This window comes from Prionailurus viverrinus, chromosome B4 (genome assembly GCF_022837055.1).
Source record: "Prionailurus viverrinus isolate Anna chromosome B4, UM_Priviv_1.0, whole genome shotgun sequence".
In the NCBI taxonomy this organism is placed as follows: Eukaryota; Metazoa; Chordata; class Mammalia; order Carnivora; family Felidae; genus Prionailurus; species Prionailurus viverrinus.
Genome location: NC_062567.1, coordinates 86,660,566 through 86,675,749, shown reverse-complemented (window position 1 = coordinate 86,675,749; position 15,184 = coordinate 86,660,566). Strand labels below are relative to the sequence as shown.

General features: G+C 40.0%; 1 protein-coding gene across 3 annotated transcripts in view; it reads right to left on the bottom strand.

Annotated features, from left to right (window-relative positions):
- SRGAP1 (SLIT-ROBO Rho GTPase activating protein 1) overlaps nt 1–15,184 on the bottom strand; it is a 284,852-nt gene that overhangs the window by 41,627 nt on the left and 228,041 nt on the right. For 2 of the 3 annotated variants that reach the window (XM_047865065.1, XM_047865067.1), the window contains exons 11-14: nt 11,298–11,325; nt 5,456–5,558; nt 1,665–1,725; nt 1,305–1,382 (exon numbers count right to left, since the gene is read on the bottom strand). In XM_047865065.1, coding sequence (XP_047721021.1) covers nt 1,305–1,382; nt 1,665–1,725; nt 5,456–5,558; nt 11,298–11,325 — 270 coding nt within the window. Of the gene's footprint in view, nt 1–1,304; nt 1,383–1,664; nt 1,726–4,848; nt 4,883–5,455; nt 5,559–11,297; nt 11,326–15,184 lie in introns of all 3 variants that reach the window. The other variant, XM_047865066.1, reaches the window with a different exon arrangement.

Below are 15,184 nucleotides of genomic sequence, written 5' to 3'. Positions count from 1 at the left end.
TGCAGCCTTAAGTCAAACTCCATTTTTTATTCACAGGTCTGTTCTGAAGTTCACAAAAATTGTACACTGCGTTGTAACTTTTTTTTTTTTTTTTTTTGGCCTCTTGGGGCAGTTTATTTTCAGGGACCTGGGATTCTTTTTTCTCTGGGAAATGATTGAACACAAATTCACCATTTTTTTTTCTTTCCCACAGAGAGAAAGCCTCACCCAAAGAGATCACAAACAAGTAACAAAATACCAGGGGGATTTCCAAGGAAAAATAATAAAGCATTTTGCCTGTGGTAACTGGCACAGAAAGTGACGCTTTAGACACTTCAGCTTATGCTGAACATGGTTCATAGAAGAGACTGGGAGCATGTGGCTGCTGAGAGAGAAGGCTGTTCTGCTCCACACATCGTACCAGAGAACTTAAAACAGAAAAGACAATCTGGAGCCAAGTTGATCTCTTCCACCAAGATTTCAAACTTTCAAGGGCTCTGTGACAAAGGAAATGAGACTGAGAGAGAGAAGCCCTGTCTCCAGGCCATGATACCCCCCACTCTGCATGTTCAGCCTGACTTTCAAACAGATGAAGGAAGGTACAGATTTACCCAGGAGTCCACAGGACACAAATCATCATAATTGGGGAGCATCAGTAACTAAGAGCCATCACTAACGAGTTAGGCATTTGCAGTGATTATACCACATCCCCACACCAAGTTGGAATCTTGCAGATGAGGAACCTGAGACCTAAAGAAGAGATGAGTAGCTTGACCAAAATCAAATGATTAGTAAATCAAAGGGTGTGATTTGATTCTGGGTCTGCCTAACACTGACGTTAGTCTACAGCTTTGCTAATTATAATGTGTGGATTAACAGTTCAGTAGGATTTATTTGAAGCCAATTATGAACAAACGTAAGGTCACAGGGAAGGAGTCTGGGGGTGGTAATAAGAGGGAGGAAAGCATTTCTGACAAAGGACACAGACATGTAGCTGGGATGAGTCACCTCCAACGCCTGCCAAGTAGGCCCAGGGCTATCGGGCTATTCTTCTAGAACCCTCTCACGTGCCACCTTGGACACATGCTGAGGATTACCAATGCCAGTCCTAAACCAGGATATAAAGCTCATACGTTTTTGTATACTTGATTACAAAATTTTATGATTTTGGCTTCATTTCTCCGCTATTCCAAACAGCTTCCTATCTCAACATCCAAAATGAAATGAGAGGTTCCGGACATACGCAGAATGAGCATGCCACTTCACTCTGCGGCAAATGATGGCTTTTTAACATGGTTTCTTTGTAGGTATACACAGGCAATTACCTCTCTCAAATGAATTTTTAATATCATTGACTTCCACCTGGGAACCAGACACTCTGAAAATCCCCTGATGCTGAAGACCTAAAGAGAAAAGAAGAGGAAGGGGATGAAAAATTTCCATCACAGATTCCAGGTTCCCCTTTCCCCAGTAATCAAATGTTTAACGGAAAGCACATTCACTGAAATATTTCCACTGATTATTTTTTTTTTAAATAAGAATTTCAGAGGTGCTTGGCTGGCTCAGTTGATGGAGCATGTGACTCTTAACCTGGGGGTTGTAAGGTTGAGCCCCACATTGGGTGTAGAGATCACTTAAATAAACCTTAAAAAAAAAAAAAAAGAATTCCATAGTTTAGGGCTTACCATAGAGATTGATGAACCGAATACAGCTTTCCACAATGAGGGGGATAATCTGTCCTGAGTCCTGGGTAAAGAGATGGAAACCACTTAACCACAAAAGAGAGGCATAAATCACACACAGTAATAAAGCTCGCAGTTTGACCCTACTTAAAGAGTGATTTTTACTCTTTTTAGATGATCATTTCCAAATACATCCCCCTCTAAAATATTCAACAAAGGCCAAAAATCAAATTATATTTAACCAAAGGTAGATTTCAGTTCTGGAGCAAACCAAATTAAATACATTTAAGGTAATTCTGTTTCAATCTACTCTGTTGTATCTGGAGATGTCAGTGCTAATTCATCTCTTTTCCTTATATTTAGGCTCACACATCAAAGTGAATATGTGAATCATTCATTTTTTTAAAAGGTTATTAGAAGTAATTAATCTAATGGACCTAAGAACAACTCTCTGTATTCTAACCTTAGCATTTTAGGACTATCTTAGGTGGCCATCTTATGGCCATCTTGGTCACCAAACACAAACATTCAGCCATTTTGGGATCCTCTCTGTGACATCCCTGAGAGTACGCCACCATTTGGATGACAACAGTTATTTAAAAAAAAAAAAAAAAAGAAAAAAAGCTTATATGTTTCCAGATGCAGGATATGAGGATTGCTTTATAGATGATTATAATGTGTCATCTATTTATTTGGTCTGCATCAGAACTTACTCATCGATTTTTCATCGTTATTTTTACATGTTTTAAGAATTATGAAAAAACTGCACAAATGCACATCCCATTAAATCTTGCTTTCTTAGGAAGGGGCAGTTTTTTGGCCTTCTTTCCCCACTTCTTGTAATCCGGTCAGTGCATTCTTCACTCTACAGTCAGTGAACAAATGCGAACCCTGGAACTTTTTAAAAACATGTACAGGATGACAGAGGAGATCAAGTTGCTGCTGAGGTCACAGTTAAACATGTATCAATGCCATGCACTCCATGTAGTTAAAGAAGGTTACGGGCTGTGGAGTTATTTTCTGTGTACTTTTAAAGACTATGCTCTTTTACGAATTAGATCTTTATAGGAAACATGGAGATTCAAAATGATTAGCAGACATCAGGTACTAATTCACGAGGAATTTTATTCTGAAACACGAGAAGAATTTGGTTGTCTTAATACATTAGAACAATTCAGAACCCACTAACCTTTCCAATTAAGCAAAAGGGGAAGGCTTGGGGACAATGCAGCTGAGCAATTTAAACTATTATTCCTAAAATGGGTAACACACTTCTCGAGGAATAGTTTTATTTTATGTTTTAAGACCATCTAATCAGTCTGTAAACCAGTTAATGCTTCAATTACTTCTGGAGCCTGCATTAAGTTTCTCTAATTAGTTAAATTGTTTTAGGGATGTAAACTCTATTAATTTCTTAGAGAAGGTCCTTAAGGATAAAAACTCTTTTTAGTGTGACTAGTTGGCTCAAGAATAGCAATGTAATTACATCAAAACTTACTGAATATGTGAGGGGATTTTTCTTTAAGATATGTGTGCTTTAAGGGAAGTAACCCTTATATGAACAATTCATTTAACACTGTACTCTAGAAGAACAACAAATATTTAAAGGCAAGTGATAAAAGGAGAACATTAGTTTGCACCTCTGCTGAACTTAGTATTGAAAGCATAAACAAAGAATAAAATGTTATTAAAAGAAAAATGTTTGCACAAAGAGAGTTCTCCATAAAATGTCTTAAGTTTTTAAATGAGTCAAAAATATTTCCATCTTCACATTTACTCAGGTAATTGCTAATCTTGTGCTGATCATCTGTATTCTATTCTGATACAATGAATTTTGTGGTCAAAAAATAACTGTGTGTATTAATTTAATTTCATGGATGCCAAACGTGTTGGTAGAAAATATTTTATAAGAAGTGAAACAATGGGCTGTGCTCCATCTATCATTCAAATAAATCCCTTTGTGCCTCAATTTTCCCATGGGAAAAAGGAAAAGTGGTTTGCTCTTGTTGTCTCACGGTGGTATTGTGGGGACGTCAACTGATCGAGCAAGTCTCAGAAGCACAGAGATCTCTGTATCCATTGTTTTACTGCTAAGACCTAAGATTGTTTCCATGCCATCTGGGACACCAAGGGGCTCACAGAAGTGAATTTCCCATAATAGATGGTTTGCTCTTTCTTTAGTATCTAAATTCGGGTTCTATGAACTGTTCTTAATAAAAAATCTCTTTAAAAATGTAACGGGAGTTGTCCTATCACCTTAAGCAGTCATTCTTGGACTGTGTTATCCAGTGCCATGGGATCACACACTTGTCTCTTTGAGCTTTCCTCCATCCTTCCTCTGCACATCTCAGCGCTCTCATCTCATCTGCCCTTCTCTCCATGTCATTTGCCCCCGCTTACAGGCCGCGGGCTGCGAAACTAGCTAATCAAGTTTGACAAGAATTTTATATTAAATTAGAGCCAATCAGGCTCTTTGGAGGCTTATGGCAGTGGGTTTGTGATTGTGATTTAGGTTGTCCAGTGGCTTCTCAATGCCAAGGTGAAGAGCTCAGTTTTAAGGCAGCCAGAGGTTTCTAATCTCTGTGTGTACGTGTGTGTATGTATGTATGTATCTGTCCATGTGTACATGCCATATGCACACACACACATTTTTTTAGCCATTAGTGCACATATTTGATACAAGATCTGTCTTAAAGAAACTAAGCCATCTGTAACATATTATCGGGGAGGTTAGTAATGATGTAGTTTCCTACGTAAGTTTAGTCTTCTGAAACTGTCGTAAAATGTTAGCCACGAAAAAGAAAGCTCTTCTCTTTTTTGTCTAATTTACATGAGGGTCCACAATCCAGTATTGCTGTGCATTTGGTATTTAACACTGGTTTGCCTTAACAAGAGCCCTTGACTTGAATTTGGTACAACTGACAAGTATGTAATGTAAAGACTATTTATCCAGTTTTGCTAGAGAAGACAATTCTTCCTCAATCAGTGTTTGATTTCTGTAATCCCTTTTGATAGTAAATAGGTAGGAATCTATAAAGAGTGAAGCCTGTTTTTAAACCTAATTTCCAACTGCAAACATTGTTCTTTTAAAGACCTTAAAAATCTAATTAAAGCCAAGCATGATGATGGTTTGAAAATGATACCAAGAGCAAAAGAGGCTGTGCCCTCGCCTCCCTTTGCACTATACCTGATGTCTCGCGTGCGAGTTCCTTCGTCCTCGGCTAGAAGCATTATCAGAAATACAGGATGAAAAAGAAGACAGAGTAAACACAGCAGAGATACAAGATCTAGACCACAGGGTCTTACAATTTATCCAATATAATGAATTCCTCAAGTCATGGGAAATCAAGACTCTTGCTGTTCAGAGCTACCCTAACAATGTACTTTAAAAATATATTTTGTGCCATATAATTTGTGCGAGTAAATATTTTACACTGTCTGTTAACTAAGTCTAATTTAAATAAATTAAATAAAAACACACACAAGACCAAAATATTTTATCAGGTAGCTCTTTTCCATTTTGCACAAACTATGGCTTTTTTTTTTTTTTTTAAATAAAGAGGGCTTTCTCTTTTGCCAGCATAATACTACCCACATTTATTTCCTCTTCTGAAGGCACTCAAACCAAATATTCTTTCCTCTCTGACTTCAGGAAATATTATATTGATTTTCTGGGAAAGCAAAGAGCCCCAGGACAGACTTGGACATAATGACCTGCCTCTTCTTACGAGAGGCTGAGACCATTATAGGCAAGAAGCGTGGAGATCAGCCACCCAAATGGCTGGTGCCAGTACCTTGACGAATGTTTCCAAATCCCCATTAAACAACTTAGCATTATACTGTGAGCGGGGTCTGGACTTCCTGTGTTTCTGGGGCTTAGGGGGAACATTTGGAGGCCTAAGGGAAGGGAATATAATTACTGAGCATGGCAGAAATCAAACAATAAATGAAACCCCCACAGGTGACATCAAAATTACAAAACAGGAATTCTTGTGTTCCCTCCCCACCCCTACCCATGGGGAAAACAGTTCTTCCCATTTCCCATTTACTTACTTTTACTTATGTGATCAAAAGCCATACAAACTATTCATTCAGAGTACTCTTTTCTTATATGCTGTATTTGATATTTGTTTGCTAGATTGTTTAAAAATGGAATTGTGAGCTATCTGGCCAAGTGTTACAAACTCCACTTGCTTACGGGTCACACAGAAGACACAATGAGTCATAAAAATTAGGGCTCTTGACAAATCCCAGTATGAGAAAGTAAATGTAATTATTTTTAGTTACAACTAAAATATTGCATCTTTTCAATATTCCTCAGATATTAATGGGGTTTTAGTTTATGCAAAAGTTAACTATCAACGGAGTCACAAGTGAAAAAATGAGTTTGGTTTCAATGCTCATTCAAGGCAGTAGATAGAGGCTCATAGGAATTATTAGTTCTTTATAACAAACTGTCTCATCACTTAAATATTTGTAGAGCATTAGGATGCACCCCTTATTCTGTTCTGGACTCTCTCCATCTCCAGTCTGTTTGCCTTGGTGGCTAAGTTAGGGTCTCTAACATACACACATGCAGCGTTCTGCATGCTATATTTAGACCCTGCCTCGTCTTGCCCTGTAGTGCAGACAGGGAACTTCTTCTGTTCCTCTTCCTTAAGAGCAAAGCGAGCCAGAAGTGCCTGACTCAGCTTCTTCAGCTGTGCTGAATGGAATACAGGGAAAAATAGTCCCAAGAATTTTCTTCCGACATTCCTATTTTAACTCCCTAATTGGAAGGCTTAGATGAGGGTGTACATCGCACTTGAAAATCAGGTCAAGTCCTTCATTATGCTGCCAACTGTCTGGGAAGAATTACCTTTTTGGTTCATTAAAGTTCAGAAAGGCCAGTTTAGAAACAAAATCCTAAGAATATGAGGAAGCCTGACTAGATTTGTAAGACATTACACCAATCTATCAAGAGAGGTGGGGGTATAAATTTCATTTAAAAAAAAAAAAAAAGATGAGCACTGGGTGTTGTATGGAAACCAATTTGACAATAAATTTCATATATAAAAAAAAGAGAGAGGTAGGGGAGCAAATTTGACAGCCTTCCACAGCCAAATTCTAAGACTCGACTAGCAGGCGGGCTCAGAGGACTGATGGGGTGTGCAGCAAACAGCACCTGAAGCCCCAAGTGCTTGACAGGTTACAAGGAGTCTTTGCAAGCATCTAGCAACAAATATGGAAACTTCTATCAGGCAGCACGTCACGTCCTGCCCCAGTTGGCTCTTCTGAAATCTCATCTGCACACCGAATTGTGTCATTCGTGGGGGAAAGCATCACGTAGGCATAAAAACCAAAACAACTACCCATCAAGGAGCTTAACCTTATGTGCCTGGTTTCATCCACTCTTTTCATTATTTTACAAGTGTTTTAAATATAGACTATTTTTATTCCGTTGTGGTGAGGCCAACAGATCAGAGGTTAACGGTTACTGAAAAGATAGTGTGTTTCCCACACTTCCCAAGAGGAGGGGGCCATGCTACTACATGGGGTGGGGTGGGGTCCGTGGGGAAGCACTGCAGTCAGTGAGGAGGCAGAGGGAGTGAGAGGAAGTACGTGCAATGGTATAGGTTTCCACGGGAAGGAATGGGCAAGGCAGGGTAAACGGGTTAGGACTGGCTAGTTTGAATAAGTTTGGCGGGCTCTGGGGAACAGCTGTCTGGCACCTGGCTGTCACTAGGGAAGGGGAAGAGTCACCCTGAATGTGAAAGCCCCGTAAAGGATGCGGTTGGGGTTACGGGTCTGGACGAGTCAGCTCGGCATACAAAAGGCAGACGTGCAAGCACCACCTTTACTATTCCTACGAATGGGCTAACCTTGGGAGTGACAGTTCCTCCAAGGTGAGCAAGGCCCCGAGATATCAGAGCATCAACTACTGAAACTGGAAAAAATGGTTACTACAGGGTCCAACAGAGATGCACGTTTGGTAATATCTGGAGCAGCTGATGACGCTGAAGGGGTAAGAGCACAGGCTCATTCTGTTTGGTCGCAGATTCATAGGACAAGCAAATCTTGTAGCTCGAACCAAAGCCCCCTCGTAGGGCTAGACAGTCATTCCTGCATGACTGAGACACGCAGAGTGGCTCCTGGTTGGGGCAAATGAAGACATGTCTTTTGAGTTGTCTCCCACAGGCCTGAAGATGGCCTCTCTTGATGATTCTAAGTTATGAGGCAAATGTGAAGACACTACTGTTGTGAGAAACCTGAGATGAAAACAAACTGCCCGAGGGCTTCTCAAAGTAACTTCTGTGGCAACGTGGCTCATCAGGAAGCCGGCACACGATGGCTCTGCTTCACCATGTACACATCAGGTGAAGAGAATCAGGACCAGGCCATTCAACATTTGGATTATCTGACCAGTTCTGGTTTGGTGCCTGCCACACAGCTTCCTTAATCTGGCCTCCTATGGAGGATGCCCGCGTGAATGAGAGAAAGCACGAGTGAGGTTAATGTACGTATCTAGTCTGTTTGGCAATGACAGTTCTCAATGCAAATTGATATATTTGCATTTCTTCACATTTAAAAAAAATTTTAAGTGTTTTTAAAAAGCTTATTTATTTATTTACAGAGAGAGAGAGAGAGAGAGGGAGAGAGAGAGAAAGAGGGAGGGAGGTAATTCCAAGCAGGCTCCATGCTGCCAGAACAGAGCCTGATGCACGGCTTGATCCCATGAACCATGAGATCAAAACCTGAGCTGAAATCTACAGTCAGAGGCTTAATCGACTGAACCACCCAGGTGCCCCTAAAACATCTTTTTGTGAAGTGCCTTACATTACTTATAACATAGAGACAACAGGTAAAAGAGTTGATAGTACAAACAGATAATATATATGAAAAAAACTCCATAAACACAAAACACAAAAGGCCCTGAATAGCCAAAGTAATATTGAAGGAAACCAAAGCAGGAGGCATCACAATCCCAGACTTTAGCCTCTTCTACAAAGCTGTAATCATCAAGACAGTATGGTATTGGCACAAAGACACACAGACCAATGGAATAGAATAGAGAACCCAGAATTGGACCCACAAATGTATGGCCAACTAATCTTTGACAAAGCAGGAAAGTGCATCCACTGGAAAAAAGACTGTCTCTTTAGCAAATGGTGCTGGGAGAACTGGAAGCAACATGCAGAAGAATGAAACTAGACCACTTTCTTACACCATTCACAAAAATAAACTCAAAATGGATGAAAGACCTGAATGTGAGGCAGGAAACCATCAAAACACTAGAGGAGAAAGTAGGAAACAACCTCTGTGACCTCAGCCACAGCAATTTCTTACTCGACACATCTCCAAAGGCAAGGGAATTAAAAGCAAAAATGAACTATTGGGACCTCATGAAGATAAAAAGCTTCTGCACTGCAAAGGAAACAATCAACAAAACTAAAAGGCAACCAATAGAATGGGAAAAGATATTTGCAAATGACATATTGGATAAAAGGCTAGTACCTAAAATCTATAAAGAAGTCACCAAACTCCACACCTAAAAAAACCAAATAATCCACTGAAGAAATGGGCAAAAGACATGAATAGACACTTCTCCAAAAAAGACATCCAGATGGCCAACAGACACATGAAACAATGCTCAATGTCACTCCTCATCAGGGAAATAGTAATCAAAGACACTGAGATACTACCTCACGCCGGTCAGATTGGCTGAAATGAACAAACCAGGAAACTATAGATGCTGGCAAGGATGTGGAGAAACGGAAACCCTCTTGCACTTTTGGTGGGAATGCACACTGGTGCAGCTGCTCTGGAAAACAGCGTGGAGGTTCCTCAAAATATTAAAAATAGATCTACCCTATGACCCAGCAATAGCACTGCTAGGAATTTACCCAAGGGATACAGGAGTGCTGATGCATAGGGGCACTTGTACCCCAATGTTTATAGCAGCACTTTCAACAAGAGCCAAATTACGGAAAGAGCCTACATGTCCATCAATGGATGAATGGATAAAGAAGATATGGTTTATGTATACAATGGAATACTACTTGGCAATGAGAAAGAATGAAATCTGGCCATTTGCTGCAACGCGGATGGAACTGGAGGGTATTATCCTAAGTGGAATAAGTCAGTCAGAGAAGGACAGATACCACCATGTTTTCACTCATATGTGGATCCTGACAAACTTAACAGAAGACCATCGGGGAGGGGAAGGGGGGAAAAAGTTACAGAGGGAGGAAGGCAAACTATAAGACACTCTTAAATACAGAGAACTGAAGGTTGATGGGAGGTGGGGGAGAGGGGAAAGTAGGTGATGGGCACTGAGGAAGACACTTGTTGGGATGAGCATTGGGTGTTGTATGGAAACCAAGTTGGCAATAAACTATATTAAAAAAACATTTACTTTCTTTCATTCATTCATTCGTTCATTCATTCATTCATTCATTCATTCATTTATAGACAGAGAGAGACACAGACAGAGAAGCCCAAGCAGGCTCCATGCTGTCAGAACAGATCCCAATGTGGGGCTGGATCCCAAGAACCGTGAGATCAAGACCTGAGCTGAAATCAAGACTCAGAGGCTTAACGGACTGAGCCATCCAGGCACCCCTAAAAAATCTTTTTTTGAAGAGCCTTACATTTCTTATAACATAGAGACAACAGGTAAAACAGTTGATAGTACAAAGAGATAATATATATGAAAAAAGCTCCATAAACTGCAGAAGTAACATTCCTCTTTGTCACTGACGCAAGGAAGAAAAAAAAACCTCAGTATTTTTGTGAAGTTCAGACAAGTCACTAGCTGTATCTTCCTAGTTGGTTCACCAAGAAGAGAAGCTTCCTTTTGAATAAATTGCCCAGTAGAAACATACAGAGCCTTGAAAATCAACTTGCCAATTACTGCTCCCCCCCACACACCCTCCCAGTGTTCTAAATTCTGCTCACCTTAAAGAGAACTCAGCTTCAAGAGTACAAAGTCTAGATACGCCAATTAGAATAATTTCTGGCTGTTATACAAATGCTGGCACAGAAAAATAAAAGTTGCACATTTTCCCCAACCCAGATCAGAATCTGCTTCCAAAAAGGCTTTTCTCAGCAGTGGCTTCAAAATCCCTTCATGAATGAAAAAAAGGGGGGGAAAAAAAAGAAAGAAAAAAATGTGCAATACAGCTATAATTAAAGTTTCATCTTTTAAGTGAACGGGGTAAGAAGCTAAATTCCTGAGTATTCAGTAGAGTTCTAAGTTTTATAGGACATAAGGAAAAGTAGGAGCAAAAAGTAACTCATCATGCTTTTCATTTGCTAACACACTAGATGTGTACATAATGTTGCTTCTTAATTGAATTCTCAAATCAGACTATTTCCAGAAACTTAAAGTGTTTTGGATTAAATAAACCAAACCCATCTGATTTAGGTCTTTCTTAAGGAGTCTTACAATCACACTGGGAAACCCTCCGATCGGCCAGAGCAAATTTGGTTTTGTGAGAACCCCAAACATGTCATGTTACTACGTTTGGTCGAGTCAAAATGATCTTCCATGTTCATTGGCAAAGTATGTTCATTCTCACAGTGCTGAAATGGTTGCTTGTTGTAAAGGAAAAAAAAAGGTGAGACACAATGAGTTATGATGAAACATTTGCCTACCTTGTAGTCATATATTCAGCTTTATGACCTGCAGAAAAAAATTAAAATAAGTAAATTGAATGGAATCAGTGGAATGCATTTGGTAATCTTTTGAATCACTTGTCCCTTATTTTAAGATGCTGAGTTTATAATAATTACAAATTTTATGGTGGAAAGCATTAGGATAGCATATGATAGACAAGTAAAGTCAACACAGTATTTCATAAAATCTATACCTAAAATTTAATAAATCCTATAGATTGGAGAAATATGTTTCACTTGGCAATTTGAGGCAAGGGTATTTATTTATTTATTATTTAGAAAACATGAAATAGCTGTTGGATCTTCAGTGTAAGTTTAACGATGAAATACACAAATAAAACACACCCAAGATTCGAATGTTAGTTATTTCCTGTGTCGTGATTGATACATGGGGAAAATAAGGTGGTCAAATAGGGTTGGGAAAACTCAATTTTCTTTATATTAAGTTGGGGTTCTTTCTATATTACACCGTCAGGTGCAAAGCTGCATTTTATAATCAGAAATGACATTTGCAGATACTAAGTACAAAGATATTATATTATGCTACATTCTACAACCTATACACTAATAGCATCTCACAGAGTTCCCTGTCACGTGAAACATGAGGTTCTTCTTCCATATTCTGGCTTCCTGACTCGATTTAAACATCGGATCTGTATTTTTGTAGTGCTTCTACAATCTGTGCTAACTCCAAGTGTGAATGTGCCTGTGGTTGTTGTCTGCTCTTTCTCACATGTGGGGTGCAGCTGTGGAAGGGGTGTGGAGGAGTGACCCATTCCACCGGTTTGTTTGCCGAATGATGATATGGTCTTGAAACAGCCTGAAGTTAGAGCTAACAGAGAGAGGTCACGTTGCGGCACTCACAGGTACGCCCCACCCATCGTATCATAACAGAATGATTCAGACTTGCGGCGCGAGGCCAATATAACAATTGTAGAGAAACCCGGCTTGTTGGAAATGGTGAATGAACACTCACAGGCGACAGAGTCTTTTGCTCTATTATCTACTTTTGAAGAACAAGCGACCAAGTATTTGAGGGGCGCCTGAGTGGCTCAGTCAGTTGAGTGTCTGACCTTGGCTCAGGTCATGATCTCATGGCTCGTGAGTTCAAGTCTCACACAGGGGTCTCTGCTGTAAGTGCGAGAGCCCGCTTCAGATCCTCTGTCACCCCACCCAACTCTCTGCCCCTCCCCGCTTGTTCTCTCTCTTTCTCTCTCAGAAATAAACATGGGGGAAAAAAAGAAACCAAAGTATTTGATTAATATCTATTTACTAAATGGGGGGCAACAGTTAATATCTGAAAATACCTTCCTCAAAGCAGACTCAGGCCACTGTAGGTCTAGTAGAATTGTGGGCCATGACTTGGAGTCAGGGTGGGAGGAAAGGAGAACAATCTGATTTTCTCCCCACTACTCAACTCTATCTTTTAACTCTAAGCCCCGTCCCTTTTGCTACTTTGGGGGACAAGAAAAAGGAGAAGGTGGACAGAGATCTCCAGAGTAATTGGTAGCTACTCCGAAGTGGGAGAGACAGTCTACTAGAAAGTGGGGAGGGCAGTGAGCTTGAGCGTGGCACGTGATGTCTTACTGGCTATCCTTTAGCACAGGGTTAAAGCACAGACAGAAGACAGGGCTGGAGATGAAGATTTGAGAGTTCCCACAATCTAGGTTGTTGTGGGGCCACAGGAGCTAGCTGAGATCACCCAGGATGAGTCGGTAGAATAAGCAAACGGTGGGGGGTAGGGGGCACCATTTGGTTAAGCTCGGTGGTGGCTCAGTCGGCCAAGCGTCCGACTTCAGCTCAGGTCATGATCTCACAGTTCATGGGTTTGAGCCCTGTGGTGGTTCTGTGCTGACAGCTTGGAGCCAGAGCCTGCTTCGGATTCTGGGTCTCCTTCTGTCTCTCTGCCCCTGCCCCACTTGTGTGTTCTCTCTCACAAAAAATAAATAAACAGTAAAAGAAATAATGAGCAAATGGCTGAAGGCAGAGAAACTAGCTGGCCTGTGCTGTAGTCATGTTGCATACTTTATTATCACACAAGTATGACATAAAGTGTATTACTAACAACAGTAAAAACAGCAATGATGTCCAATACTCATTAGACACTGTTCTAAGCACTTCCTATACACTAACTCACAATTTTAACAACCACCTTAGGAAGTAGGTACTGGCTCTTTTTATTTTATGGGAGAGACTGAGCACACAGTAGGTAAGTGACTTGTTCAGGGTCCCACTGCTAGTATGTGATGGGTCTGGCCTGAGGGTCCAGGTTTGTTTTAAATCTAGACCTAAGCTCCCAAGTAATATATCGTAAAACTACAAGTCTTGGGACGCCTGGGTGGCTCAGCTGGCTGAGTGTCAAACTTTTGATTTTGCTCAGGTCGTGATCCCAGGGTTGTGGGATCAAGCCCTGTGTTGGGCCCCTTAGATTTTCTCTCTCACTCCCTCTCTCTCTCTCCACCTCTGCCCTTCTCTCCCACGTGCGTGTGTTTGCTCTCTCTAAAATAATAACAATACATAATAAAATAAAAATGTAAGTTTTATTCCCTAGCAAATACTTTGAAATATCCTAAAAGAAAGGTACAGATTATGGCCTATGCTCTGTCCCACAGGGCTAAAGTCATATACAAAGCACTAAAAAGATTTACTAAAGTATATAATACATATTAAGTTAAAATTTTAAAGTATCTATAAAATTAAACTGGGTAACAGAGACTAATCGCTTTTAAGTGATTCAGCGATGAAAACACTAATAATTCCTTAGAAATGAAATGTTTTGTATAACTGAAAAATTTTGCTACTTTTGTTAAAATATCCCAACCAAATATTCTCTAGATTTAGAAAAAGATCACATATTAAATGGCTTAAAAACATTTTGCTCCACCCTTCCATGGTTAATAGTATGATATAAAAAATTAAAAACCTATAAAAGACACATTTCGATTAATGAACCAAGAGCAAGCTTCACAAAAACTATCATTCATATTGTAACTGCCCACCACTTCCATTGTTTTGTTCAGCTAATTGTACTGAGTGTGCCTCAACTGATGAATGAGGTTTTATTTTTTAATCAGTATCATCATTAATAGATCAATAACACACAAGCTTAGAAGAAACTGCTTCCCAGAGAAATGTGAAAGCTTCCAGTGGTTTGAGGATTAGATTTCAATCACTTTGTTTGGAAGACTATTTAATTATTAAAAACAACAGACAACTTCTTTCCCCACCCCCACCCCATCCCACACTCTAAGCCATTTGGAGGGGAAAAAAAAAATGACCCATGACCCAGGATTATCTTGTTCTTGCTGAAACACCTACGTTGACTATTCTGACCATTTCACTTGGGAATTAAGAAGTGAATTATTTTTCACACTCAAGTGTATTTTATCATCACAGACCAAAATGGAAAACCAAAATATTGTTTGGTGGCGATCTGAGATTAAAAAAAAACAAAAAAACCCCAACTAGATGAAATATTTAAAATGTGCACAGCTCAAACTGAATGGAGGCACCCAGGATTGGGTCCCTAAATGAATGACTGATGAGGACTCCTGGAGTTTTCAGTCCTTTTTCTTTCTTAAGAATACAATGCTTTTCGGGGCGCCTGGGTGGCTCAGTCGGTTAAGCGGCCGACTTCAGCTCAGGTCATGATCTCGCGGTCCGTGAGTTCGAGCCCCGTGTCAGGCTCTGTGCTGACAGCTCAGAGCCTGGAGCCTGTTTCAGATTCTGTGTCTCCCTCTCTCTGACCCTCCCCCGTTCATGCTCTGTCTCTCTGTCTCAAAAATAAATCAACGTTAAAAAAAAATTTTTTTTAAAAGAATACATTGCTTTTCTAAAAAATGTAATTATTCACAATCAGCTTCTCG